General features: G+C 56.4%; 13 protein-coding genes across 13 annotated transcripts; 6 read left to right on the forward strand and 7 right to left on the reverse strand.

Annotated features, from left to right (window-relative positions):
* Positions 1 to 363: 363 nt before the first annotated feature.
* Positions 364 to 3,082, forward strand: PHYSODRAFT_312658 (hypothetical protein; the record flags this gene model as incomplete). Its single annotated transcript, XM_009523870.1, has 6 exons — positions 364 to 405; positions 467 to 520; positions 586 to 825; positions 903 to 1,073; positions 1,849 to 2,017; positions 2,628 to 3,082. 6 exons carry the CDS (start codon positions 364 to 366, stop codon positions 3,080 to 3,082), a joined length of 1,131 nt encoding a protein of 376 aa, XP_009522165.1.
* Positions 3,083 to 3,373: 291 nt separating this feature from the next.
* On the forward strand, positions 3,374 to 4,278 carry PHYSODRAFT_350409 (proliferating cell nuclear antigen; the record flags this gene model as incomplete). The annotated part of the gene is made up of 2 exons (XM_009523871.1): positions 3,374 to 3,744; positions 3,818 to 4,278. The coding sequence occupies exons 1-2, from the start codon at positions 3,426 to 3,428 to the stop codon at positions 4,276 to 4,278; spliced, it is 780 nt and encodes a 259-aa protein (XP_009522166.1). The 5' UTR covers positions 3,374 to 3,425.
* A 235-nt stretch (positions 4,279 to 4,513) lies between these two features.
* Positions 4,514 to 6,476, reverse strand: PHYSODRAFT_350410 (putative amino acid/polyamine transport protein; the record flags this gene model as incomplete). Its single annotated transcript, XM_009523872.1, has 3 exons — positions 4,514 to 4,848; positions 4,921 to 6,002; positions 6,103 to 6,476. The coding sequence occupies 3 exons, from the start codon at positions 6,474 to 6,476 to the stop codon at positions 4,694 to 4,696; spliced, it is 1,611 nt and encodes a 536-aa protein (XP_009522167.1). The 3' UTR covers positions 4,514 to 4,693.
* A 524-nt stretch (positions 6,477 to 7,000) lies between these two features.
* PHYSODRAFT_543227 (putative pre-mRNA splicing factor) lies at positions 7,001 to 8,895 on the forward strand. The gene has a single exon (XM_009523873.1). The coding sequence runs from the start codon at positions 7,019 to 7,021 to the stop codon at positions 8,840 to 8,842; it is 1,824 nt and encodes a 607-aa protein (XP_009522168.1). The 5' UTR covers positions 7,001 to 7,018; the 3' UTR covers positions 8,843 to 8,895.
* Positions 8,896 to 9,346: 451 nt separating this feature from the next.
* Positions 9,347 to 10,027, reverse strand: PHYSODRAFT_253332 (myb-like protein; the record flags this gene model as incomplete). The annotated part of the gene is made up of 1 exon (XM_009523874.1): positions 9,347 to 10,027. A coding segment is annotated over one exon (681 nt), but the record flags the coding sequence as incomplete, so codon positions are not given.
* Positions 10,028 to 10,879: 852 nt separating this feature from the next.
* PHYSODRAFT_327714 (hypothetical protein) lies at positions 10,880 to 14,766 on the reverse strand (the record flags this gene model as incomplete). The annotated part of the gene is made up of 3 exons (XM_009523875.1): positions 10,880 to 11,762; positions 13,058 to 13,782; positions 14,005 to 14,766. 3 exons carry the CDS (start codon positions 14,764 to 14,766, stop codon positions 10,880 to 10,882), a joined length of 2,370 nt encoding a protein of 789 aa, XP_009522170.1.
* A 949-nt stretch (positions 14,767 to 15,715) lies between these two features.
* On the forward strand, positions 15,716 to 16,534 carry PHYSODRAFT_298016 (hypothetical protein; the record flags this gene model as incomplete). Its single annotated transcript, XM_009523876.1, has 1 exon — positions 15,716 to 16,534. One exon carries the CDS (start codon positions 15,716 to 15,718, stop codon positions 16,532 to 16,534), a length of 819 nt encoding a protein of 272 aa, XP_009522171.1.
* Positions 16,535 to 16,761: 227 nt separating this feature from the next.
* PHYSODRAFT_327716 (pirin-like protein) lies at positions 16,762 to 17,638 on the forward strand (the record flags this gene model as incomplete). Its single annotated transcript, XM_009523877.1, has 2 exons — positions 16,762 to 17,408; positions 17,452 to 17,638. The coding sequence occupies 2 exons, from the start codon at positions 16,762 to 16,764 to the stop codon at positions 17,636 to 17,638; spliced, it is 834 nt and encodes a 277-aa protein (XP_009522172.1).
* A 213-nt stretch (positions 17,639 to 17,851) lies between these two features.
* On the reverse strand, positions 17,852 to 18,935 carry PHYSODRAFT_543238 (pirin-like protein). The gene has a single exon (XM_009523878.1). It carries the CDS (start codon positions 18,864 to 18,866, stop codon positions 17,982 to 17,984), a length of 885 nt encoding a protein of 294 aa, XP_009522173.1. The 5' UTR covers positions 18,867 to 18,935; the 3' UTR covers positions 17,852 to 17,981.
* Positions 18,936 to 19,704: 769 nt separating this feature from the next.
* On the reverse strand, positions 19,705 to 20,097 carry PHYSODRAFT_298019 (pirin-like protein; the record flags this gene model as incomplete). The annotated part of the gene is made up of 1 exon (XM_009523879.1): positions 19,705 to 20,097. The coding sequence occupies one exon, from the start codon at positions 20,095 to 20,097 to the stop codon at positions 19,705 to 19,707; it is 393 nt and encodes a 130-aa protein (XP_009522174.1).
* Positions 20,098 to 20,928: 831 nt separating this feature from the next.
* Positions 20,929 to 21,744, forward strand: PHYSODRAFT_495032 (hypothetical protein; the record flags this gene model as incomplete). Its single annotated transcript, XM_009523880.1, has 1 exon — positions 20,929 to 21,744. One exon carries the CDS (start codon positions 20,929 to 20,931, stop codon positions 21,742 to 21,744), a length of 816 nt encoding a protein of 271 aa, XP_009522175.1.
* A 2,775-nt stretch (positions 21,745 to 24,519) lies between these two features.
* PHYSODRAFT_496856 (hypothetical protein) lies at positions 24,520 to 24,984 on the reverse strand (the record flags this gene model as incomplete). The annotated part of the gene is made up of 3 exons (XM_009523881.1): positions 24,520 to 24,571; positions 24,653 to 24,859; positions 24,917 to 24,984. 3 exons carry the CDS (start codon positions 24,982 to 24,984, stop codon positions 24,520 to 24,522), a joined length of 327 nt encoding a protein of 108 aa, XP_009522176.1.
* Positions 24,985 to 26,258: 1,274 nt separating this feature from the next.
* Positions 26,259 to 26,624, reverse strand: PHYSODRAFT_493077 (hypothetical protein; the record flags this gene model as incomplete). The annotated part of the gene is made up of 1 exon (XM_009523882.1): positions 26,259 to 26,624. The coding sequence occupies one exon, from the start codon at positions 26,622 to 26,624 to the stop codon at positions 26,259 to 26,261; it is 366 nt and encodes a 121-aa protein (XP_009522177.1).
* Between the last annotated feature and the right edge of the window lie 367 nt (positions 26,625 to 26,991).

Here is a 26,991-nt window from a genome sequence, read left to right on the forward strand (position 1 = left end):
AGTGGTGAGAATGGTTTTATCACGCGCTGTATCGTGATCTCGCCACCATAACCTCCGTCTCGCGTAGGGAATGCACTAGAAATTAGTGGGTTTCACTTATCTGGTTGTGTAACTTGAAACCCATGCACAGAGCACTCAGCTAAGTGTAAAATTAGTCGGAAATCCGTGAACTATTTGATCAAGCTCGATGGCTCACGCGGTAAAACGAAGACTGCCAACCCAGCTGCAGCTGAATGGCAGACCCTTCTTGCCATCACACAAACTGCAATGCTTCTCCGTCGCTTGCCTCGGTAAATTTCTGTCAACACCTTACATATAGCCACCGTCTATTAGGTTGCTGACTATCGCTGCTGTATCATAGGCATGCCCCACCTTGAATTTGGCGACAAAGTTGTTCTCCCTCCGGTGGGCTACCTGATTCTAAAGTATATATTTTGTGGATGTGTCTAATGCTAAATGTTCGCAGAAAATCTTGCTAGAGCTACAGTGCTCGAAAATCACCACACCATTCCAGTTCACGGTACATCAGGCCTTCATATAACAATATTCGGAGAAGTTGTGGTAACCAGTGTGTGCAATGGCCAGATCCGAGCCGCAGGAGTCAATTCTACCGAGGAAAATAGCCTTCAGTATTGCTCCGTCCAGGAATTTAGCGCACCAGAAGGGCAAGTTTTCCTACCGTACTGGCTGATGCATAACCTACATGTTCCAGAAGGAGGATCAGTCGTCGTATCCAGTGTTACCGACCTTCCTCGGGGGATTTACTGTCGACTGCAGCCAGAAACCACGAGCTTTCTGGATCTGGCTGCAGAGGTTGGCCCTAAGGTACTACTTCATACATCATCGACTGCAGATAGTAGCAGATTGGTTGAGAAATCTAACTCACACTACACTTGTGGTAGCTGTTGATGGAGACTGCTCTTCGACGATACTCCGTTTTGAGTGTGAATTCAACAATTGTCATCGAGTATGGCAATGTGCGGTACTACGTCCGAGTCGCAGAACTGAAACCAGCGGCGGTGGTTAGTTTGTGCGGCGATGTCGACTTAGAGACAGACTTTATGCCCCCAGAGGTAAGTACGTCAATGTTTGTCCACATACAATTCATGTTCATTGATCTAATTTGCACTACCTGGTCAACAGGGATCTGATCTAAAGCGCCCGCTGACGGCTGAATCATATCGATCAAGTGACCCCGATAGCATGCAGCAATTTCATTCAGAACCGACTACAGGCGCTGACTGCAATGCAGAATCTCCGAATAATAGTTCAACTCCCGAATCCTGTTACGGAAGGAGGTTGAGAGACGGCGACTACGTGGAAAGCTCGCTCGTGACCTCCGATCCCAGCACCCAAGACATCCAGAACGCTCCACGCAAAATTACTTTTAAAAGCCTGCAGAAAGCTCAGCAAATTGTTCGAGACAGGAAGTCAATGCCTATTTCCACCGACGCAGTCGCCGCAGCTGTAGACTCATCGGTGCTAGCCGCCCAACTTCGTTTAGCGCAAGGATCGTTCTCGACGCCTGGATATATTCTTGGGTCAGCACAAACTATTGGACACACAACAACACCTGTAGATGCAAGCGTCCCCAAATCGGAGGCGGAGAATAGTCAAGCAAAAATGTCGGACACTAAACCATCAGCTCTGCCCGACCCTACAACTCAGCCAGGTGGTGTTCAGCGTTGCAAGTTATGCTTAGCTGATGTATCGAAGACGAACATGGAAATCCACACTCTGCGTTGCGCCAATAATCCAGCTTATCACAAGGTACGCAGCGGAAATTTGGCTCGCGTTCTTACATAGATAACTTACACATTCGTTATGGCGATGTGGTGGGGAGTGCAGTTTGAGTGCTCTATTTGTCACGAGAAAATTCTACAAGTGAACGATGAGCAGCATCACCATTGCCCGGAATGCACACTTTTGTGTGGAAGCAGAGAATTAGTAGCAGATCATCAGCGCCAAGAACACACTGCTAGCTGCAAGTGCAGACTTTGTGGCGCACTGTTCACGCGTATAGAACTGCAGGACCACATGAATAGTGGAAGATGTGACCACGCCTTGATCCCTGTTCGTACCGATTCGAGACTGCATTATTTAGTTCACAGAGTCTCTAACGACCACGTTATTGTAGTGCTCATTGTGCGGTTTAGCATTCAAGAAGAAGGACACGGCACAACATTTTATCAGGTGCTCGAGCCGAACCGAGAGTTGCGATGTAAGTGGAACTTTGACTCGAGATTGACGAGGCACGCCACTAATCGAAAAGCTGTTGCAGGTCTGCAAGGCTTACGTCAAAATTACGGAGTTTGAAGCGCATCAGCAACAGTGCGAGACTGTAAATTTGCAGAATGATCCTGATTTGAGAGCCAATGGAAGTTCAAATTTAAACACGCGCTCTCCTCATCGAACCAAGATCGCGAACCAAACTATCGAGTGCGTCTACTGCTTACAAGGCGGATTTCCCAGTATCGCGGATGTAGAACACCACGTTATAAGCGACTGTCGTATTGCAAAGTCATTTGCGAGACCTGAGACCTCCCCAAACAACAACCAAGAAGAAGCAGATCCACGTCGGGCGGAAACCTCAATCGGTACTGACGAGCCCCAAGACTGCTCATCAGCTCGCCCACTTCTCGCCCAGGGCCGATTACGGCGCAAAGGCGACACAAGCGCGCTCCACCGTCACTCTTCATCATCTGCACAGCTGAGATCGGCCAACAATAACCAGTTGAATCACCCCGACCCGCTCGTTCACCGCTCTGCTACAAGCTTCCTCGGCCTGCCGACGTTGTTACCGTCAACGTCGCGATCACTGCAACAAGCACGAAAGCTGCGTAAGCCAAAGCCGAAGCCCAGGCCCAACCCACACCTCAGTTCGCTGCCGCAAAGAGTGTCTAAACCAGTGAGCGCACTGGAAGGACCGCGCTCCAGCAGCAGTTCTGGCCCGGCAGAGCTAAGCATCTCAAGCGCCGGGGGCACATCACATCGCGCTGGTCCTCCTCAGCCTCGTTCTCAAAGCAATAGCCGCGTTCGAAGGCGGCCAGCAGCCTCAGGTCGACTGGACAAGCTGCTGTAGGAGCTGCACCACGTCACAGATTCTAAAAGGTTGCATGTTGAAGTTTGGGTTACGCTATCGAGTGTACCCTCTATAGCTAATATCCTCCAATCATGATTGGCCCTCTGGCGTTTCCTCGGTCCTATTCGCGCAAATCATATTTTGGCGGGAGAGCGGTCACCCCTTCCACGCAGCATACAAATCCCAAGTAATTCATCTTCCTGCCGTCCGTCCCGCCCTCTTTTCGCGCCAAAATCCTTCCTCTAGTGGCCAACCAAGCGGAGGCAAACAGTCGGCTATTTGCCTCGCCAGGTCAACAGTCTCCCCCTAACCGTTTAGACACCCCTTAACCGCCCTCACCACCATGTTTGAGGCCAGACTCCCCCAGGGCCGCATCGTCAAGCTCATCGTGGAGGCCATGAAGGACCTCATCTCCGAGGGCAACATCGACTGCACCAAGTCGGGCCTGGCGCTGCAGTCCATGGACGGCTCGCACGTGTCGCTCGTGTCGCTGCTGCTGCGCGCCGAGGGCTTCGAGCACTACCGCTGCGACCGCAACATCTCGCTGGGCGTGCAGACGGCGTCGCTGTCCAAGATCCTCAAGTGCTCGGGCAACGACGACGCGCTGTCGCTCTCGGCCGAGGACAACGGCGACGCGCTCAACATCATGTTCGAGGCCACCTGTACGTCTTCCCTCTCTATCTATCTGCCACATTTAAGCAGATTTTGCTAATTTTATCTTCTTATTTGTGGCAGCTGGCGACCGTGTGTCGGATTTTTCGCTCAAGTTGATGGACATTGACAGCGAGCACCTGGGCATCCCCGGCACCGAGTATGTGGCGACTGTGCGCATGCCCTCGGGCGAGTTCCAGCGCATCTGCCGCGACCTGCAGACCATGGGCGACACGTGCACCATCGCCGTGGGCAAGGAGGGCGTCAAGTTCTCGGTCTCGGGCGACCTGGGCGCCGGCAACATCACGCTCAAGAACAACACGGCCGCCGAGAAGGAGAGCGACCGCGTCATCATCACCATGGAGGAGCCCGTGGAGCTCACGTTCGCGCTCCGGTATTTAAATATGTTCGCCAAGGCCACGCCGCTGTCCGAGACCGTCACGCTCAGCATGTCCCCCGGCATCCCCGTGGTCGTCGAGTACGCCATCGGCGACATGGGCTACATGCGCTTCTACCTTGCCCCCAAGGTGGAGGAGGACGACTAAGCTCGGAAGAGGCGGCGAGGCACAAGGCGGGCTTTATGAAGCTACGTGCTCTACGTCTTTCTTAGAACGCTTTTTTGTTTTAGTGCATAGAAGTCTGCAAGCTGGATGCGCTGCCATCGTAGTTAGGATGTGAAGCAAGAGAATCGGTAGACGAAATAAATTGGCAGCATGCTTTATTTTCTTAACGGTGTAGAAGTTGAAGTTGCTGTTGTTGCGAGAGCAGTGGGTGTGTTGTGAATGAGTTGTAGAATGAATTTATGAAGACTATTGCTATTTGAAGTTGCAGTCTGTCTAGCTGCGATCTAAGTGCGCTTTGTCTTGGCAGCATTTGCTGTTTGATGGGTTGATGAAGGTGATTTGAGAATGAGATCGCAAGACTACACTACTGAGCACATTCGCTTCGACCTGGGCGCATCTACTTGCTCCACGACTGCAGGTTCGAGTACGTGACGTAGAAGAAGGTGAGCAAGCCCACGATGATCACGAACGTATCAACGATCTTGTCCATCCACGACGCGTTCGGATTCAGCTTCAAGTGGAACAGCGGCGGGTACACCAAGCTCAGAGGCACTGATCACACGTAACAACAACGTTAGATAAAAAGACTCCGCAATCAACAACACGGATCACTACAACACTTACCGCAGCAGAAAGCACCGACGATCGAGACGAAGAGGTCGAGACGACCTTGGCCGAAGTACGCGATACAGATAGTTGCGAGCACAGCCACAGCACGGAAGCAGTTTTTGGCAACCTTTTGGCCGGAAGCGCGCCTCGGGAAGCCCAGCATCTCCTCCATGATCTTCACGGCAGGGAAGAGGAACAGAGGATACGAGAGGAGCTGTGCAAATGCGTAGCCAAACTGCACCGAGCTTGACCAGCCATTACGCGGCAGACTGGACGTGACCATAGGAGCAATACTGCTACCAAACGTAATGTAGTTGATGCCGGCGAAGAACGAGTAGAACACGAGCAGACCGACCACCGTCCACGATAGCAAACGCGGGAAGCGCTTCTGGCGAGACTGGTTCAGCGAGCTCTGAGTGGGCAGCACAAGACCGATACCCTCGAACGTGAAGATCGAAGTACCGATGAACACGGGGTAATCCTGCTGGTTGAAGAGCTGCACGTCCTTCGCGGGGCCCTCCGTGGCGAGCAGCCAGAAGCTGTTGCCCAGGATGAAGGCCAGTCCGTACAGGATAAACACGTCGGCGATAAGGTTGCTAATGGAGAAGTAGCTGATGTACCGGATCCAAGACAGCGGAATATACACCGCAATTTGCAGCAGGATGAGCATCGACGTATCCACAGAATGCCCCCAGAAATCGAGCACCTCCGCCATGTTTTGCGCCACGAAGATCACGTAAGTGCAGCAGAAGCCAGCCTGCATCATGATGATGGAGATCTGCACCATGCGTCGCCCCCAAGACCCGTAAGCCTTGAATCCAACATGACCGTACGTGCCACCGACCAACTCACGGCACTGCAGCAACCGCAGCATTGCGTAAAGTGTAAGCGCCGCGACAAACGCCAAGCACAGGGGCGAGAAGAGAATGCCACCGCTGCGGAACCCATCGGGCAAGAACAAAATACCCGTCCCCACAAACGACTTGAGCAGCGTCAGCAGCGCGTGCCACAATGTAGTCGTCTTGTCACTGTCCCTCGACTTCGGTGGGGCAGGCTCCGTCTTAATGAGCCCCGTCCTCTCTGAAGGTGTTCCCATTCTACATTACAATGCACAAATCATTATCATCGCGATGAGTCAGTCAAGTCTTCGCAGCTGCACCGATGGCCTTCAAGTTCAGATTGCTCTGCTGCACTCACTCTCTCCCCGTCGGCGTACGTCGGTACGCGGGCAGCCTCAGCGGCGGCGTCATCAGCAGGCTGCGCGCGCGCTCCTCGACGTTCATCTCGTCGTACTCGTCATTGTCCTGGCTCAAAATGCTGCCGATGAAGGGGTCGTACACGCCGTTGATGCGGTCGATGATCTGGTCGCGCAGCGCCTTGGACACCACGGGCCTAGGCGTCGTCTGCACGTGGTGGCGCCGGAACCCGCCGGGCACAGCAATGTCGAACGCCTTGGGCGTCGTGGAGTCCGAGAAGCCGGACGACATGCCGGGCTCGGACTCGCGGCGGCCCGTGATCTGCGGCGACGAGGAGCGCATGGCCTTCTGCAGGTCCCAGACGGAGTCGGCCATTGTGCTGACACTTGGATACGCGGGTACGTAGAACTTGTAAGATGAACACGTGGCTTGCACGAGCAGAGAGAAAATGGAGTGGGGCAGCGGGCCAATGCACAAATGGCGGCGTGCGTGACGCAGTCGATGGGAGTAGATCCGCTTCACTCTCTGCCAGCAAGATGGATAATGCGCGCCCCGGTGGTGGAGCAATTGTCGCGCATCCCTCGGCGTAACGGCCAAAAACCCTCATTCGATACCGGTAATAACCTTTGCAAAGTGAATATAGCACCGATAAGTACCGGTATGCATAAGCTCTAAAATCGAATAAGATCTGTCATATTTGATAAGCCTCTTGTATCCGTTCGTGTAAAGAGATTTGTTGACTTACTTTTGTATTTTGTTGACCACACCACCGTGGTGACGACGGTTTATGGCGCAGAGACAGGCGCCGATAAGCAACTTCAAATACTTATGTTCGCTACACTAACCGGCGTGGTGCACACCAATGGTCCAGCCACTGCCGCTCTGCCCATACAAATCCGCATTACCAAGCCTCGACCATGGAGGCGCTCGGTGCGTATGCATCTAGCGACGAGGAGGAGGCGTCTCGCTCCACGTCTCCGCGCTCTACAGACTCTCCGTCTCTCGCTCTACCCGTGGTCAACTCGGCACCTTTCGTAGCGCTCACTGACCGCCAGGAGGAGGCCAACAAGGCGGCGTTCCTGACGGCCGGCACGCAGACGCAATTGGCTGTAAATCTGCCCGTGGAGTCGACGCTGGCGCCGTATGTGGGACCCCAGAGCAGCGGCACAATGGACTTGGCACTGGTGGACCCTCTACGCGCCGGCAGCGGCAAGCAGGTGGTCACTGGCGTCGTGGAGCAGGCGGACATGGAGGACTTCAGCTTCGAGGCGCAGTACCACACGTACAACCAGACATTGAGCCGCAACCCCGCCAGAAACAGAGCCAAGGGAGCCCCTCCTTCAGCCCCCGCACTACCAGGAGAGAAGCTGGCCGATACTATCGTCGCTCCAGGCGAGGAGAACGTGTTCACTAGTTGCAACGCCAAGAAGAGGAAGAACCAGGTCGTCTCCAAGGAGCGAGCAGCAGCTGAGGACTTTGGAGATGAAGCTACCGATGGCATTTGGGCCCCGTACAAGGAGAAGGGCAAGACTCTGACGGATGCGGAGAAGGGAACCATGACCGAGCAGCAGAAGGCGCTGAGAGAGGAACACCAGGAGGCCAAGCGACGCAAGGCGGAGGCCAAGGAGGAAGCGGACGACGAGATGGACTTTGACCGCATGGTCGAGAAGAAGACGGGTCACTTGTTGCCGGCGAGACTCAAGGCGGGACAGACGGCGCTCGAGGGCAAGTCCACGTTCCTGGGAGACCAGGAGTACGACTACCAGGGACGCGCGTGGGTGGAACCCCCACGCACGCTCAAGCCCGACAACGGAGATCACCAGGTTTTCCTGCCCAAGAGGTGTGTGCACAAGTGGACGGGACACACCAAGGGAGTCCAGGCTATCGAGTTGTTCCCGCAGTACGGCCACTTGCTGCTTTCTGGCAGTATGGACAACACAGTGCGTATCTGGGACGTCTACAACGAGCGCAAGTGCCAGCGTGTGTACGAAGGCCACTCGGGTGCTGTGCGCGGTATCAACTTCAGCAACGACGGCCGCCAGTTCTTGAGCTGCAGCTTTGACCGCTTTATCCAGTTGTGGGACACGGAAACGGGGCAGGCCGTGCACTCGTTCACGACTCGCCGTGTGCCGTACTGCGTCAAGTTCTACCCGCTGGACAACACCAACTTCGTCGTGGGTGACTCGAACAACATGGTGGTGCAGTTCGACACCCGGTCAGGCGAGATCGTGCAGGAGTACAACCACCACTTGCAGGCGGTCAACTCGGTGACGTTCGTGGACGACAATAAGCGGTTCGTGAGTACCTCCGACGACAAGAAGCTGCTAGTCTGGGAGTGGGGCATCCCCGTGCCCATTAAGTACATCTCGGAGCCGAGCATGCACTCGATGCCGGCCGTGACGCTGCATCCGAGCGGCGGCTTCTTCGCCGGCCAGTCGCTGAACAACCAGATCGACGTGTACACGGCGCGGGACAAGTTCAAGATCAACCGCAAGAAGGTGTTCAAGGGCCACCAGAACGCCGGCTACGCGTGCCAGATCGGCTTCTCCCCGAACGGCCAGTACATCATGTCGGGCGATGGCGAGGGCAAGCTGGTCTTCTGGGACTGGAAGACCACCAAGATGATCAAGAAGCTGCGCGCGCACGACCGCGGCCCGACCATGGGGGCGCTCTGGCATCCGCTCGAGCCCAGCAAGGTGATTTCCTGTGGCTGGGACGGTCTCATCAAGTACTGGGACTAAGATAGCAAGGAGCTAAACCACGACCGCAATATATCAAGCCCTCCGTCACCGTTTGATGTCGCTTTGCATAAGGTTGACACTCACCGGCCCGACACCGGAAATCACATCTCACATGCGCGGAAGAGTTCGGTCGAACAGCACAAAAAAAGCAGGAGCTACAGTGGATGAACGGTGCCAAAGAGAAGATAAGGTGTATGTGTGTGTCTGTCTATTCTGCGTGGAAAATTGCTTGCACCCAAATTGCGAGCTTCCTTCTCCACTGCTACCTGATCCTACCTATCTTGGAGCGCGCGCGCTTCGTTGGAGACACGGATATCCACTGAATGTGTAGAGCTTACGGCGACGGTAACGGACAACATGACGTGTAGAGCTCGCGTGGAAATATATAGCTGTCCGCGTTTGTCTGTAGCCTCTGAGACTCCAGACTCTGGAGTCTCTGGACCAGAGGCTCTTGTCTTGAGATTTGCTTGGTAACTTCAACTTGCCCTCCTCGCCTCATAGCACGACGCCCGTGTGGTGGTGCACGGGGCCCGGCACCATGGCGGCCTCGAGGATGAGGTCGATCTCCTCCTCGGACATGGGCAGCGGGTCGAAGTCGCAGAGCATGGCTGCGAAGTTGGAGAACTCGGCCTCAGGGCCTGCTCCGTACGGGTAGAGCTGCTGCTGCTGCTGCTGGCACTGGCTCGGCAGCGTCACGATGGGCGCCGGCATGAAGCAGCCATGGAAGTCCATGGGGTCCACGCCTCGCCGGGCCGACGTGGGCGCGAAGGGCGCGGCCACCGAGCAGGGCGACGCGGCGTCGCGCTTGTGCTGCTTCTGGTCGCGCCGCCGCTTGAGCGAGCGCGAGTCGGTCTTGGCGGACGAGCGCAGGCCGCGCTTGCGGCGCGCGATCTTCTCGCGGTACTTCTGCGCGTGGGTCATGGTCTGGCGCGTGGTGCGCGAGCCCACGTGGGCTGCGATCTCCTTCCACGGGCCGGACGGGAACAGCTCGAGGCCCTCGAGGAAGCGGTTGTGCTCCTCGGCCGTCCACGCGCGGCCGTTGGTGCTGCCGGGCGACAGCTTCTCGCTGTCCGAGGAGCTGGAGCTGGAGCCCGGGGACGGCGGAGGCGACTCGAGGCGGATGAGCTCGCCGCCCGCGGTCGCGGGCTGGAACAGTTGGCTCTTGACGTCGGCAGTGATGGCCATGGCTTCCTTCTGATTGGGATGTGGGCGATACGCGGCGAAACGCGGAATGAGGCAGACATCGCTTGTTTACCTGGTCGGAAGCACGTAGTGTATCACTGCAGTAGTCCGTGCTCTCTGGTCCATACAGCTGTGAAGTCGGCGACCGCTGGACTTCCTGTAGAAGAAAATCCGGGGTCAATATGGAAGGAATGGAACCTGGGTTTTCCATAGTTGCTGCTCATAGCGAAGCTATCGAGCCGAAATCCAGCGACTTGGCGACGCCGAACCGGATCGGGTCTTGCTCGCCGCTGTGTTGGCCTTAGCGTCGAGGCGCTGCAATAACAATATGCTGCAGCTTCAGCAGCAACAGACTGAACTGAATTAGCACGCACAGCTTCCAGCTGTTGCAGCACGTTACTTTGTTGCCGCTGTCTGGGTTTCTTTGGAGCAGTGCAACGTCGGGCAACAGAGCCTTTGTCGGCGAGCTCCCTCGCCCGCGCTCAGCCACAGGAGCCCGCCTGCCACTCAGCTGCGCTAATGAATTTTGCATTCCCTTTTACCAACAAGCTCGTCGTCACGTGGCGCGGTCTCTTCAGTGCATGTTGAAGTGGGGCCAGTGCCGGACCGTGCTGACTTCTCGTGCCAGTTGAGACCGTTCGTATTTGTATTGCTGGTTTAGAACTGCCACACACTTGCTTCCGAGATATGGAAACACCAAACTAACGTGAGCACACGCTCGGACTTCGCTGCTTCAGATCGAGGAAGGCACACTTTGCATTGCCTAAGACTGCCTGCCGCAACGTGTCTTCACTCGCGCGAAGCACACCCGTCCCGTTCTTTTAATCGATTACTGATAGCCGTCATCTCGCAATCTTAGCTGCTGCTGCACGCGCCGGCCACATCAAGCTCCGACGCAGGGCGGCCATCGAGAAACGCCCACAACTCGTCTGGCCCGAGCCAGCTGTCCTGCACCACCAAAACATTGGCGTCGAGCGGCTCCAGCGCCGCGTCTAATGACGGCGCTTGGCTCGGAGATTCTGCGCGTCCGATGGCTGCTCCGACCACTACATGTACGTTGTCGGATGTGCGTTCGCTGCTGCCCACATTATCGGCGGCAGTGCTGGTCGCGTGCATGGTCTCCGCAGGAATAAGACCAGTGGCAAGCTCTTCGGTCACGCGCTCGCGCGCATCCAGTGCTTCCCGTGGCAACTGGTCACCGAGTGATACATGTCGAGACCTTCCACTCCGCGCGCGAGATTCACCTGTTGGCGCGACGTCAGTGGACACCATCGTTCGTATCCTTTTGGTGGTGGAGGAGGTAGCGACAACGCCGTGGTCAACACGCCGCGCGTGCTCGGGTGTCGGCAGCCCCAACTTGCTGCGCTTGATCTTCTGTCGGTATTTCTGCGCATGACTCATGGTCTGCCGCGCGTCGCGCGTACCGACAACACCGGCGATCTTCTTCCAGGGCCCGGCTTTAAACATCTCCATGCCGAGCAGGAACCGCTCGTGCTCGTCCTCGGTCCAGCGCTCGCCCTTCGTGGACTCGGCAGTACGCGTCGGACTGGCGGATGGCGTTGGCAACGGCAATGGCATCTGAAGCAGCGACGGTAGCGGAACATGAAGACCGATGGCTGCCGGTGGCTCACGCGGTTGCAACGCAGCACTCGCCATCGGCGAGCTGTGCGTGCTGGTCGAGGAACATGGGATGCAGATGAGGCTCTTGCTTTCGTCGTCGAGGAACTCCTGTTGGACGCTGCGCGTGATGGTCATTCGGGTGGTCGGTCACTTGTTTCTCTGCTGCTGGTAGTTGGGATCGCTGCTGCTGAGAAGTGTCTGCTCAAGTTGAAGTGAAACCAGACGCTGGATCTGTGGTTGTAGTGGTAGTGAGTGAGCTTTTGAGGTTTCGAGGTGCTGTCTCCGGCTCTCGAGCTTTTCAATAATGGCCGACGCGATCATGCTCAGCATTGCTACGCAGCTCAGCACTCCACTGTCGGAGTCATGAGCTCGATGAGCTCGTCGATGTGGCCGATATGCGTGGATTATCCTTTGCCTTTTTCGCGCTTCGATAGTCGCAGTTGGATATTCATCGGGAAAATATCCAGATTTTTGAATTTTGATACGTTGATACCCTTTTAACAAAATCACATCTTAGTATCTCATTTTACACTTGGTTTTGCAGTCTTTAGTAGAAAAATACACAAAATACAACAGGATCTGTGAAAAACGATATTCTTAACTGCGCTAAGAAGATTAGGCACAGATGACGACGATGTCCTCGAAGGACACTTTTCAATGAAAACTTTTCAGGGCACACATGACGGTACGAGCTGACGCTGCTTTTGCCGACGATTGCTTTTGCTGGTGAGCTGACCAAAAACCTTCAGGCTACTTTGATCTTACTTCAAAGCTCGCGAGCCAACTACTTACCATGAATCAGCCATCTTCAGTCGTTTAAAACGACTCGTTTTCTGCCAGCTCTGCGTTGATGTCGGCGTGCTAGCATTGCGCGGATCCCCTCGCGCTGACCATCACTTTGGCCTTCTTAGTCACGGCTGGCGGCGATGAGCCCTTAGCACTTCGGTCGAGCCCCGAAGCGCTATAAGCCCCCCCCCCCCCAAGGTGCCCAAGGTGGATACTCGAGTGCCCGCGAAAAGACACAATGCAAATCCATGCAAAGTCCACGCTCTGTCAACATTGCACGGCCAAGTTTGCTCTGCGCGGCCTAAGCCCACCATCACTCATCAAGAACACGAGCGCTGATAGCAGTCAGCTTTAGTCTCAAGCAAACGTGAGCGACACACATGGGATCTCATCGGTGTGGGCAGCTCCCCGCGGTTTCGCGTGGCAAGAGTTTGCTGATAAGGAAACCTCCCTGGAAACCCGGTTCAGATGCAGCTTCACTCGGGCAAAAACGCATTGATGAACGCTATCCTACGCAACATACCAACGCCCCCCGAAACTTTTGGGAGGACAGACTACAGGATCGATACTCGTCGACTTGCTGCGTGTCCGACAGCTCGGCGACACACAGGACATGTCGAGCCGCACTGGAGCCAGTGGATAATGCAGTCCTCATGGAACACGTGGGCGCACGGCAACTGCGCCATCTCCTTGCCGTCTCCTTCTTTATCGGCAGGGTTGCTGTTGCCGAGGCAAATGCAGCACTGAAGTGACCCGCCTCCTCCCTCTGGAGTCGCCGTCACGTCTTGCAGAACCATCACTGCCCGTGTCAACTTGGCCTCGACCTCCTTCCGCTTGGGCGGGATCTCCAGGAACCGCTGGATCTCCACCAACACCGTGTTGAGACACACGACGTCATCGACAAAGTTGCCTTTCAAGCTGCCCGGGGCTCCGAGCAGCACCTCCAGGTCCGTGTACACAGCTAACAGCGTGCGTAGGTAGTCCATGAGCTGTCGCCGTCTCTCGTGGATGATGGCGCTTGTGTCACAACGGACGTGTTTCCTCGGGAATTCGGGTCCCGCTGCCTGTTGCAGCAACTTGGCGACCGTCTCAAAGGCCTCGCCCTGCTTCAAGCAACTTTGTTGCCACTGCTTTTTACCGCGTTTGAGCTTCTGGTGCAGCGCGTAGAAGTCCGAGTAGCGCTTCCTAAACCTCCACTCTTCCTTGGACGCGTTGGCGCTGCGCAGCTTGAAGACGTACTGAGTGTAGGGCGCCGTCACGTCCTGGTTGTCGAACACGGTTGTGGGCTTGGCGGCGACCGCCACAGTCGCCACCTCCGCGCGTCGGGCCTTCAGCAGCCGGTTCACAGTCGACTGCGACGGAATCATCGATCGGTGCGCGCAAGTGAGTGAATGAAGTGATGATGGCTGGGGGGCGGAAGAAGTCTGACGTAACCCAATTGCAAAAGTTTCGACCAATCAGTGGCATTTTACCGAATATGTTAGCCAATGAATTTCATTTAATTTTACCGCTATTTGATTAACATGGAATGTAGCCATCTTTCTTTACAGAGCGATGGACATGCAGTCCTCCACCGTGGAGACGTTGCAGTCCGTGTCGCCAGTGAACGTGTTGGCCACGGACGGTTGCGCGTCGTCCTCCATGGGGAAGAGCGTGGGGTCGTAGACCTCGAGGAAAGCGCGGAAGGCGGCGTCCAGCTCGCCCACCTGCACTTTGTCGAACCAGTTGGGCTCGAGCGGCGCCATCCGCTCGTCGCCCACCACATCCACCGCAGTGGGGGACTTGCTGCTACTGCTGCTGCTGACGCGTGGTGTCTGCTCGTAGTCCTCGGCGCTGGTGGTGATGACCAACCCGCAGTACGCGGCGGAGGTCTGGGGCACCGGTTGCCGCGACGACGTCAGCAGTCCGCGGCGGCGGCGCTGGATCTTCTGGCGGTATTTCTGTGCGTGGGTCATGGTCTGGCGCGGCGTGCGCGTGCCGACGAAGGCCGCGACAGCCTTCCAGGGGCCGGTCGGGTAGCGCTCCAGGCCCTGCAGGAACCGGTCATGCTCCTCAGTGGTCCACGGCAGTCCGTGGCGGTGCGACGTCTGGCGATCTTCCAGTAGCAGTGATGTCTTCGATTCGGCCTTGACCTTGGTCGGCTGCTTGAGCGCGCGCTTGGCCTTCTTCTTGGGCTTTTTGGCGCTGGCAGGGCCGTCGGGCGGCCGCGTGAGTGGCAAGCGGATGAGCTGCGGGCTGGCCGGTGATGCGTCGTCCGAGCTCTGGTGGTGCTCGTCGCTTGAGGACTGCGCCTGGGTCACGAACAGCTCGCCACGGATGCGGGTGGTGATCGTCATGTCCGCGCGGTGCGCCAAGGAATGGATCGTGTAGCAGCTCTGCGTGCTCGACGTGAAGTTCCGGAATGGCCGGTGGTGGCGCCATCACGCTTCTCCCCCCCCGCAAGATGCGCGCCATCACCCGCGGCGGGAAGAGGTGCTGGCGATATAGCCCGCCTCTGGCCCGGGCGTGTGGCTGCCCGCTAATGACGTGTTACGGAAGCGAACCTTTTTGGCGCGACCAGCGCGACGAGTTCCTTGAGGATGCACGATGTCAGATGTGAGACCTGATTCAGGTCACAGTCAAAAACAAGTCTCGAGTCGAGACCTGCACTTACAGTAATCGAGGGCACAAGTCGAGAGTCTCGAGAGTCTCGACTTGTGCCCTCGATTACTGTAAGTGCAGGGGCGACCACACGGATGACACAGCGTGAGAAGTATGTTCCAGCTAGCAGAGCAGCGCTAGGAAGACCTTGTGGGCCTAGTCGCCAGTGGCGAGTCGCGCAGCCACACCTGGTACTGGTACATGTACATGTAGTGCCAGCGACCAAGACCTCCATGAACGTCTCGACACTTTGGTTGTCGTGAAGTGGGGCTTCTGGCTTGCTATCCACGTGTACACAAAAGTTCCTAGGTTTAAAGTAATACTTAGTGGAATACATGCACATACACGAGAACTATGGATGGCTCGTGGTCGTGCTGCTCGGAAGACAACCATCTCCGAGCTACTGCCGCGTCCACTGCCCATTACCAACACCACAGCGGTCCTTGCAAGCAGTGCGCATTGAGATTTCGTCACTTCGAAACGGCGCTGGATAGGCTCTCAGTTACACACGCAAATTCCTTCGTGTGAACTTGTGTGGAGCGATGTGTGAAGCGCTCGCTGGCCATCGCTTCATGCCGCGGCCATCACTTAGCGCTCGCTATTTTAGCACTTCCAGGAAACCAACCGCCAGCCCCCGTAGGACCCATGAAGACCGAGTTGCTGCGTGAGATCGACGTGATGATAGCGCGCGTAAACCCGCATGGAGGAGAGACCTCGTCCTCGCCCGCGTACGTGTTCGCCCTGCGGCCGCGGTCTCGGAGCCACCACGAGCGACTCGCTGCAGCTCGGCGCCAGGACCTGGACCACGCCGCGACTCTCGAGCCGCACGACGTGCCGGTGGCGCACGAGGTCGCGCGCACCTACAGCGAGTGCCGAGCGCTGTACCGCGAGCTGCACCACCTCACGGACTGCAAGAACGTCCGCGCGTGTTGCTGCGCGCTGGGGTCGTGCCCGTTCTGGTCGCTATTCGCCGTATTGGGCGGCATCGAGTTCCCCAAGCGGACGCTATTCAACCACCAGTCCAAGCACGTGTTCGAGCAGCGGTCGGAGGCTCTGACGGCGCTGATGCAGACGCTGCTAGCCGCACTGCGGACCAATTACCGTGTGCGGCACTTCCGCTGCTACCAAGCCCCGTTCAAGGCTGCTCATGTGTGCAAGGTGCTGCTAGCACTGAGCTTGTTCCTCGAGCTGGACAACCCGAGCGTGGAGCGAGGACTGCTCGAAGGAGGCGAGCGGCTCGCGAACAAGCTCAACCTGCAGGGCTGGCAGTCCGACCGTGCGAATCTATACTTCCGATGCGAGGACAAGAGGAAGTACCGCAACGCCGGGGAAGTCCGGGAGCGCAAGTCCATGGAGCTGCGCGGGTCTCTCTCCATGTCGGACGAGGACGACTGCAAGAACCCGACGAGCGACGACGAGGAGGAACGACAGCGAAGGAGCTCCCTGCTGCTCGTGTGGGGCTAGGATGCTGTCCGACTCGATGTAATTATGAACTGCACGTAACGTATAGCTGTAAGCAACACCTCGACGACTGTATTTGACCGCAGAGTTGTCCGACCCGCTTCGATGGACATTGACACCGACTATCAGATTCCGTGCTGCTAATAGATGAACTGGATGTTGTTCTGGCGGAAGCTTCGGGACCCCACCGCTCCAGTAACTAGCACCATTACTGGGATCATCGGCCAGTCATGGCCATGGGCCTCGCGATTCTCAAAGCGGAAAAGAAGCAGCGGCGCGCAGGCCTCAGTATGCAATATCGAGTGGCGCGAGCGATCTCCAGGACGATCATAGCTGTAGGCTCTGCAGGCGCCATCGTCACGGCCTGTTGGCTACTCAATCGCATCCTTGACGGCAGCGAACACAAGCGCCTTGCAAACACCCCCACTTATCTCGACGAGGACGATGACGACGATGACAATTACGACGGAGCCGGCAGCTACCAGCAGCGGCAGCTTGAAGCAGAAGCCGACGACAGCTTCGCGCTCCTTCCCGTCGTGTCCGAGTCCGACGGCGAGTCTGAAGACGACGCCATGGGCTACACTGGCGACTTCTTCACCCCTCGCTACGACGTCTGCATGCTGGCCGTCAGCGTCCAGACACAAGTGGATCCACTTTCAGATGTTCCTCCCGCCGACTCGAGCGACTGCAGACTCTGCAGAGCTGCAACTGCAACAGGACAAGATGTCGAATTAGACGAGAAACCGAGGACGTTGTCGTTCTCGGAGACCGACAGCAGCAGCAACGGGAGTGCATTGTCAACTGCGAGCAACTCGGTTGATGGTCACGAGGAGGAGTCTTGGCAGCGCCGTGGAAGCTCGAGGACGGAGCAATGGTTGTATGTCTGGCTGTAGCCATCTTGTCGTTGTCACACGTCACAGATTGAGTAACCAGATTATTCCTAAAACGGGTAAGCCTTTGAACGAGCCTGTGTTCCAGTACGGCCCGTTCGTCATGTCCTCGCGTGAAGGCATTGAGCAGACGCTGTGGGACTATGACCTGCGTGCAAACGGCTTTGAAGCTGCTCATGGCTGGAAGTCTGGCATCGCGCCTCACCACTGGAGCTGAAGTCGACGGAAGGTTGAATAGGCAGCCACTCTTCCCCGTAACATCTCTCGGTTAGCACCCCCAACTCGTAAGAAAAATAATCTCGCTTGTCGTTCAGAAAACTACAATAGCGCTGTTGTTTAGTCGTCTAACACCGCAAACGAAAAGTTTCTTCGAACTACAGGACCATCTCAAGTAAAGCTTCGCGAAAGCTTAGGTGGTATTCCGACATTTGAAAAAAAGAATCATTCATTTCGTAGTCCTACTACGTATGCATAATATATATCGCCTGCGGTTTGTGGGCATTTCAAGATCATGTTCTTACGACTCGGCGCACTCTCTCCAGCGCCCGACGCCGTTGCTTCTAACGACGGCGGTTGCCGATCTCCGAGGCCCACGAGTGCGCGTTCTCGAAGCCGTTCTTGGCCATCTGGAAGTCCTCCCACGTCTGGCGGATCTCGTCGCCCGTGCTCATGACGAAGGGGCCGTACTGCACGACGGGCTCCTCCAGCGGCTCGCCGGTCATGACGATGACCTCGAGCTTGTCGTTCTCGTCCGCCTGCAGCAGCACGCCGTCGCCCTTCATCTCCATCACGATGGCCTCGTGCGGCTCGATCGAGTGGTCCACGCACTTGCCCGTGCCCGAGACCGCGTACACGAAGACGTGGTGGGTCTCCGGAATGGGGTACTCGAGCTTGGCGCCCTTGTCGAGCATGAAGTGCACGTAGGTCACGGGCGCCTCGGTCTCGATGGGGCCGCGCTTGCCGAAGACTTCGCCGGCGAACACGATGGCCTCGATGCTCTTGTCCTCGTTGAAGGCGTGCGGCACCGTGTCGCGGCTGATCTCCTGGTACCGGGGCTCGATCATGCGGCGGCTGCGCGGCAGGTTGATCCAGAGCTGCAGGCCGTGCGCGGGCACCTCGCTCTTGGGCATCTCGGCGTGCATGATGCCCTTGCCGGGGGTCATCCACTGCAGGTCGCCGGGCCGCAGCTCGCCCTTGTTGCCCAGAAAGTCCTCGTGGCACATGTGGCCCTTGGACGTGGGCAGCACGTACGTGACGGTCTCGAAGCCGCGGTGCGGGTGGTCCGGGAAGCCGCCGGGCAGCCCCACGTTGAACTCGTCCAGCATGAGGAACGGGTCCAGGTTGCGCAGGCGCGTGGTGCCGATGGAGCGGTGCACGCGCGCGCCGGCGCCTTCGCCCTGCTCGCGGGCGACGAACTTCTTGGCGATGAGGCGGGGCGTGAACATCTTGGAGAGCGCGGACTTGAGGGAGCTCGTGGTTGCTGTGTGGGTGGGGGTGGGTGGGAGGCTGTTGCGTTTGAGGAGGCAAAAGCGGGAATGGGCAGCGAGAGGCCGGGCGCGAGAGAGTTGAGGAGGAGGGGGGTACGTAGCGATGCGACTGACTTTTGGCTTTGGCAGTTGAGGTGCTTTTGATGCGCATAGCCGCTCGGAGCGACGCGATTGGCGGAAAATGCGTGATTACGCGAGCAGAATGATGTGTCGCTTTTGGTTGACTTGGTTTTTGTATGGCGGGGGAGATGGGCTGACTGCCACGTCACTCGTTCTGGTGGTAAGCGCAATCTTCGCTTGGCGAAAGTATCCACCACCGGCACGCACGTCTCATCTTGGCCTTGGAGGACTTCCAGTCTGGATTGCGTGGGTGGGGCGAGCCACGTGGACGCACTGTTGGCGATCGCGGATGCCAGGTCTTGCTAGATGTTTGGTCCGTAGTTTCCATTGATGTGTAGGTGTTGCCTGAAGGAAGCCCTTGAATCTGGTAATTTGTGTTGCTAAAATTTCAAATTGGTTATACCATTTGCTCATACTGTTGGCGCTGCTGTATTGAAAAGCAGAGATACCATGAATTGAAAACTTTTTTTTGCTGTTGGAGGCAAATTGACCCCCCTGTGTATCTCGAAAAGTCATGAACTAAACTTCCAACACTATGCAAGCTGCGTTGTTCCACCTAGCAAAACGAACCAGCGGCGCTGGCCGATCTCCGAAACCCACGAGCGAGCGTTCTCGAACCCGTTCTTCGCCATCCTGAAATCCTCAAACGTCTGACGAATTTCCTCCTCCGAGTTCATCACGAACGGCCCGTACTGCACCACTGGCTCATCCAGGGTTCGCCAGTGATCACGATCACCTCCAGCTTATCGTCCTTCGCTGCCGTAAGAAGCACGCCGTCGCCATCTTTCTCCATCACGATGGCCTCGTGCGGGACAATCGAGTGACCAGTACATTTTCCTGTTCCAGCCACGGCGTAGACGAAAACGGTGTGGCTTGCCGGGACGGGGTATTCGAGCTTCGCGCCTGCGCTCAGCATGAAGTGAACGTAGGTGACAGGCGCCTCGGTCTCAACTGGCCCGCTCTTCCCAAACACTTGACCCGCAAACACGAGCGCCTCGACGCTCTTGTCTTCGTTGAAAGCATGCGGCACCGACTCACGCAGGATTTCTTGGTAACGTGGCTCGATCATCTTGCGGTGTTTGGGGAGATTGATCCAAAGTTGAAGTCCGTGCGAAGGCTCGTGGCTCTTGGGCATTTCAGAGTGTACAATTCCCCGTCCAGCCGTCATCCACTGCAGATCTCCAGGACGCAGCTCACCCTTGTTGCCCAGGAAATCTTCATAGATTATATAAGCTCTTAATCCGGATTGCGGGCGGCTTATTGTACGCAACCTTTGGATGTGGGCAAGACGTACGACACAGTCTCAAACCCGCGATGCGGGTGGTCAGGAAACCCACCGGACTGCCCAACGCTAGCCTCGTCCAGGACGAGAAACGGGTCGAGATTGCGAAGACGAGCTGAGCCGATGGATCGGAAGACGCGAGCGCCGACGCCTTCTTTTCGCTCGTGGGCCACGAATTTCTTGGCGATTTGACGCGGAGTGAACATCTTCGGTAGGACTTGAGCTTGCGGAGTAGCGGTCGAAAAGTAGAATGGCAGGAGAAAAACTGGTTCGGGCTCGCGTAAATGTAAAGCCGAGCTTCCTTGGGATTGGTTGCAGGTGCGGATTGTAGTGAACGCCTGAGCACTTTACGCCCGAAATCCTCCGAAAATCGTACTGTACCTGTATCAGATTAGAGAGGTAACAGTACCGTAGGTATCATTCGCATTGTTAAGGACATAATAGGATAGAGCAGATGTAGGGTGGTTGTGGAAGCTTCTAGAAAGGAGCTTCCATCCACTCGAACTGCGGGGGCGGTCACTTTTGGTTTAGACCCGCCATCCCCCAAGCCTGGCTTACTCTTCGTTTTGAAATACTGGTAGCACTTGTTGGTCCCAGCAACCTGACAACGAGGAGCCCATGCCCACCATTGCCCAACTACGCGCCGAGATCGATCGGCTGAACCAAGCGATGGCGGACCCCACGCGAGTGCCGAGCAACCTGCCGAAGTTCACCGGCAAGCGAGGGGAGGATGTCCGCGAATGGCTGTTCCAGATCGAGAACGCCTGTCGAATCAACAACATCCCGATCGAAGACGCAAGCACCCGACTACCAGGAATCGCGGGGTCGGCGATGGAGAAGCCTGCCTCCGGCTGGTTCCTGCACTGGTCGTCGACGACTCGAAGCGAGGAGCACACGTGGGGGATTTTCCGTGAGCATGTGCTCCAACACTTCGAGGCATCGAACTACCAGGCTGTCCTGCGCGAGAAGCTTCAGCGACTCAAGCAGGCAGCAGACATTGAGACGTACAACGGTGAGTACTCAGCTCTCATCTTCAGAGTGGAGGGCATGAGCGTACTCGACCAAGTGCTGTGCTACGCGAACGGTCTCAAGCCTCGCACGCGCAGCTACGTCAAGCTCGAGAACCCCCAGACCCTGAGCGACGCTATGGACTTGGCTGTCAAGTACGAGGTGACTCACTTCGTCGAAGAAGCTCGCGACCGTCAACCCAAGCGCGACAAGAAGTTCTCGTCGGCTGATCAACCTCACGCCCAAGGTAAACCCTTCAAGGGGAAGCCGTTCCGCAGGAAATGCCGCTTCAAGCCGAGAGCTGAGCCCAAATGCGCCGAGGGTCGTACCTGCTTCCACTGCAAGCAGCCTGGTCACATCAAGACCAACTGCTTTCTCTGGAAGAAAGAGCAGGAGAAACAGGGAAACGGGCAACCACGTCAGTGAAGGAGGGTCCTGTCATGGCTGAGAGCGTAACCAGAACACTTAAGATTGAGAATATCAGCCTTAACGTTCTGTGTGAAAACCCTCTGGTCTACAAGTCACGTCCGCTGTTCTCAGTAACTGGTGAGATCAGCGTGAGTGACAAGTGTCTCGCTACACGCAGCATGTTGCTGGACTGTGGAGCCACCACGATCTACGTGTCAAAGCGTTGGGTCAGGGAGCACCAGCTTCGAATGACGAAGTTCAGCGACAAGAGCATTCACGTGAAGCTTGGAGACAACCAAATCGTGGAGACGGAGCTGGAAGTTCTGCCTTTGAAGATCCACGTGTCGGGTGTGGACGAGGCGTACCAGTGTGTCGCCGTCGTCTACGCGATACCCGACGAATTCGACTGCATCCTCGGGATACCCTTCTTCGAGGACAAGCAGCCCCAGATTGATTAGAGAGGTCGACGTATCGAAGGAACGAGAGAGAAGACTCTGCGCTGGGAGCGGACAGGTGACACCTGTGGACCGATCGAGGAAAGCGGACCGGTGATTGCCTCCGGGCTTTCGGAGATCTGTCGAGGCGAAAGGCCTTTCGGCGAAACGACCCGATTCCTGTCGAGGCGCCGCGCTGGAAACGGGTGTGAAGTCCACGTGCGAAGCTGTTCGCGACGCAGTGCTGAAGGAGACCCCGACCGTTGTCAGCAGACGACGAGGAGATGACCCGCAAGCTGGCGAGTGTTCAGCTGGAGAAGACGACGTTGCGATGTCAGAGCGCAAAAGTACTGCACGAGAAGCCGACGAAAGAAGCAGTACCAGGGGCAAAGACACCGTCGTGGAGAAGATGTTCACGATGGGTATTGTCGACGAGAGTGGTGTGCAGACCAAGTACATCACCCGCAAGAAACTGCGGAAGTTCCTGAGAATCAAGACCAAGTCGGCCGAGGAGCCCGACTTTATGTTGGTCCTCTCGAACGAGACGATCAAGCAAGTTGCACGCTCACTGCAACGGCGAGACCAACCCGACAATGTTGGTAGTGCGAAAGCACAGCGCTATCTGGAAACAGACTGGGACAGTTTCCGTGAAAATCCAGCCTTCGACCTCCTAACGGAGTACAAGGACAACGTGTTCCGTCCTGAGCTGCCCGAAGGTTTACCAGAGAAGCGCGACATTGAGCATCGGATCGATGTGAAGGATTCAAATCTGGCGATGTACCGACAACAGTGGCGCCAGTCTCCTGAGCAGCAGCGTGAGATCGTGCGTTGGGTCGAAGACATGGTGAAGAAGAAGCTCATCCGACCAAGCATCAGTCCTCACGCAGCGCCGACATTCTGTGTCCGGAAACCAGTCGGCTGGAGAATCGTTCACGACTACCGGTATCTCAATTCAAACACTGTGCGCCAGAGCACCCCGATGACGAGGAAGGAAGACATCTTGGACGCCATGTCTGGAGCGTACTGGTTCTCCACTATGGATCTGATGTCCGCGTATTACCAAGTGCGCATGCGGGAGGAAGACATCAAGTTCACAGCTTTCCAGGCGCCAAACGGACTGTGGGAGTATCTTGTACTTCCGATGGGAGTCTGCAACGCGCCACCAACAATGCACCGGTTGACTTCGAAGCTGTTCCGAGACTTGAAGAACACGAAGTCGTTCTACGATGACATCTACATCTTCACCAAGTCGCCGAAGATCGAAGACCATTTGAAGGCGCTGCGCGAGACGTTGGATATCTTGCGTGACAACAAGCTGTACGTCAAACTGTCCAAGTGTGTCTTCTGCGCCGACGAGATTCATGCCTTGGTGATTTCGTGGGACGTAACGGAGTTCGGATGGACCCCGACAAGGTGCAGACCATCAAAGACTGGCCCGTGCCGCGGACCCAAGAGGAGCTTCACAGCTTCCTGGGTCTGACTGGCTACGTGCAACGCTTTTGCCCGGAATACGCTTCGCTCACGGCAACCATGTTCGCCCTCCTGAAGAAGAAGACCAAGCGCAACGCGAAGATTCACTTCAGCGACGTGCAGTTGAGGAACTTTAAGGAGTTGAAGTGGAGGTTGTGCAACCCACCAGTGCTGCATCTCCCGGACTTCAGCCAGCCAATGCATCTGCGGACGGACGCGAGCAAGTTCGCCGTATGTTTCAAGTCGTCGATGGTGTCGAGCGTCCCATTGCGTACACCAGTCGGAAGACGAAGTCTGCGGAGCTCAACTACCCAACGCAACAACAGGAGTTGTTAGCCATCGTTCATGCACTGGCCGCGTTTCGGATCTACTGCTTGGACAAGCCGCCAATTGTGGAGACCGACCACAAGAGTCTCGAAGGCCTGTTCACACAGAAGATGGCCAACCGCCGACTAGCACGCTGGTATGATATCCTTGCGGAGTATCAACCGACGTTCTCGTATCTACCTGGAGCGAAGAATGGTATTGCAGACGCTTTGAGCCGAAGACCAGACCTGGAACCGGAGACGAAGTTCTTCCACGACTTGAGTGTGACAAGCTTCGACGATACATCCTTCGGTCTGGCGATCAGCGAAGTAACTGGCGACTCCGACTTGATATCAAGCATTAAGAAGTCGTATGAGAAAGACCGCGAGGTCCAGGCCATTTTCACAGCGATCAAGCGGCGCAACTCCAGCTCGAAACCGAAGCGTGAACGCAACCAGCAGAAGAAGTACCGATGATACACCGAAGCGAATGGACTGCTCTGGTATCAAACACCCACAGACGACGCTCCGCGCGTTGTCGTGCCCAACGATGTAAAGTTGCGGCAGACAATCATCAGCGAGTGTCATGACACCAACTTCGGCGGCCATCCTGGTGCTGAGCGAACATACTTGACACTGGCGCGCCGCTGGAACTGGTCGAAGATGCTGAAGTCCATCCAGAAGTTTATCGTAGACTGCGAGCCCTGTCGAAGAAACAAGCCTCGGTTAACGAAGCCTCCTGGTTGGCTTGAGCCACTAAGCATCCCAGATGAATGGTGGAGGTCGATCTCCATGGACTTCATCACGGATCTCCCGCGAACGAAGCGAGACGTCGACTCCATCTGGGTTGTCATCGATCGGTTGACGGAACGGTGCCATTTTGTGTCAACTACGAAGAAGGTGACGGCGGAAGGCGTGGCTCGACTCTTCATCGACAACATTTGGAAGCTCCACGGCATGCCGACGAACATTGTCTCCGACCGCGACAGGAAGTTCGTGTCCGCCTTCTGGCAACACGTCTTCAAGTCAATCGGGACGAAGCTGAGCATGACCGCGGCTCACCGAGCTCAAGGCGACGGGCAAACGGAACGTATGAATCGAACGCTGGAGGAGTATCTTCGTTGCTTCGTTGGTCCACTTCAGGATGATTGAGATCTTCATCTAGCGAACGCTGAGTTTGCCGTCAACTCAACGGTCAACTCCAGCACGAAGCTAGCGCCATTCGAGGCCGAACTGGGATTCATCCCGCTGAATCTTCAGCTTGCTACCGAGAAGTTGGAGAGCATTCCCAAGAGTCGACGAGGAGCGGAGTTCCATGAGCGCCAAGCCGCCATCTTGCTGAGTTGTCGCGAAGCATTGACCCAGGCGCAGGAGCGAATGCGTGATGTCTACGACCGCAACCGTGAAGAACAAGTCTTTGACGCTGGCGACCGCGTGTACTTGAGCACGCAAAATCTCGACCCAAAGCACTCTGGCTTGCCGAATTCGACCAATTTTGGACCGAAGTGGATTGGACCTTACACGATCGTGCGGAAGAGCCACTATTATGCCTACGAGTGCAACATCCAGGCTGGTAACAAGCTACATCCAGTCTTCAACACTGGCTCGCTGAAGCCCTACAAGGAACCGAGTCGTTTGTCACGGCCGCACGACGTCATCCTCGCGGATGGCACTGTCGGTCAACTTGTGCGTCGACTCCTAGGGAAACGTCGCCACAAACGACGGACCCAACACCTTGTGGAGTGGGTGGGCGAAGAGAAGCCTACTTGGGAGCCGGTTGAAAACTTGAAGCAAGTGCCAGACTTGATCGCGGAATTCGAAGCCCAACGTCGTTTGAAGCGAAGACGACGAACCAGAAAGCAATGAAAGGGAGCTCAAGGCCACATGTATTCTAGGTTCCCTGGCTGCGCTTCTTGGCTCTCTTCTTAGCGTTCTTGGCTGACTTCGCCGCTGCCTCTCTCGCTCGCTTCTTCTCAGTCTTGGTGAGTCGCTTCCCGCGTGGTGGTTCCGGTTTGGGCCCTTCCTTGATGCGATAGATGGCCTTGACGATGTCAATCCACTTGATGTTCGTCAATCGCTCCATTCCACAGGGTGGATCTTCGAACTCTTCCCAGACATCATACGCCATCAACGGACCCCGGTGAAGTCGGACCACGAAAACGAAGCAGTGATCGAGGCGGTGCTGACCCGCGCACACGAGGGAGCATCCACGGTCCAGCTTCTCACGGCGAACGAAGGCGATGAGATCAGCAAGCGAGTTCTACGAGTCGATTTGCCGCGACGTGTACAGCTCGTTGTAGTCCAAAGGAACACAGTCGCGCTCCTAGAACTTGAAGAACTCAGCCATATCTTCCCGCTTGACGCCGTAGGTCATCTCGCGCTTGTGTTGCTTCTCGAAGCGTTCCCAGTGGTCATCCGTAATGAGCGATGGGTTGTCAAGATGGTAACACGCCGCGTGAAGAGCCTCCATGAAGCACCGACCAGTCGCCGAAGCACCCGCACCACCAAAGTGTTCGTCCGCGTACCAATAGAACGTGTCGGGACGTCCAGTAGCAACCCACTTGTCAACGTGGTCCTTCAACTCCGGGTACCCAGCAAGCCGTTCTTCCCATACCCAAGACAGTTGAAGCGGCTTGGTGTCCCACTTCACTAAGTACGACCGATTGGGAGGGTCACCGTGGCGATCCATGAAGTAGGCGAAGCCATACTCATGCGATGGGTCCCAAGGCGCCGATGGATCATAGTAATTGCGATGGTTGTTTCCCGGATGGCGCTCAGGATGTCGAGGCAAAGGCTCGTTGTGGTAGACAACCATCTGCGTTTCCATTGACCGTGACGGTGTCGCTGGAGCAGCAACACGAGTCTCAACATCAGGCCTGCAAGACTGAAGCCTAGCCGAGGTACTGCGAAGCGTAGGACCGCGGGTCGCGACGACGAAGGCTCTAAACGAAGTCTCTGAAGCAGGCGCGCCGGTTCATCTACATTGCTCGAGGCCACAACCAAAGGCACGGTGGACACCGAGGCTGGCAAAGCAGGAGGCACTGCCGGACTACCTT

This window comes from Phytophthora sojae (assembly GCF_000149755.1).
Source record: "Phytophthora sojae unplaced genomic scaffold PHYSOscaffold_3, whole genome shotgun sequence".
Lineage (NCBI taxonomy): Eukaryota > Oomycota > Peronosporomycetes > Peronosporales > Peronosporaceae > Phytophthora > Phytophthora sojae.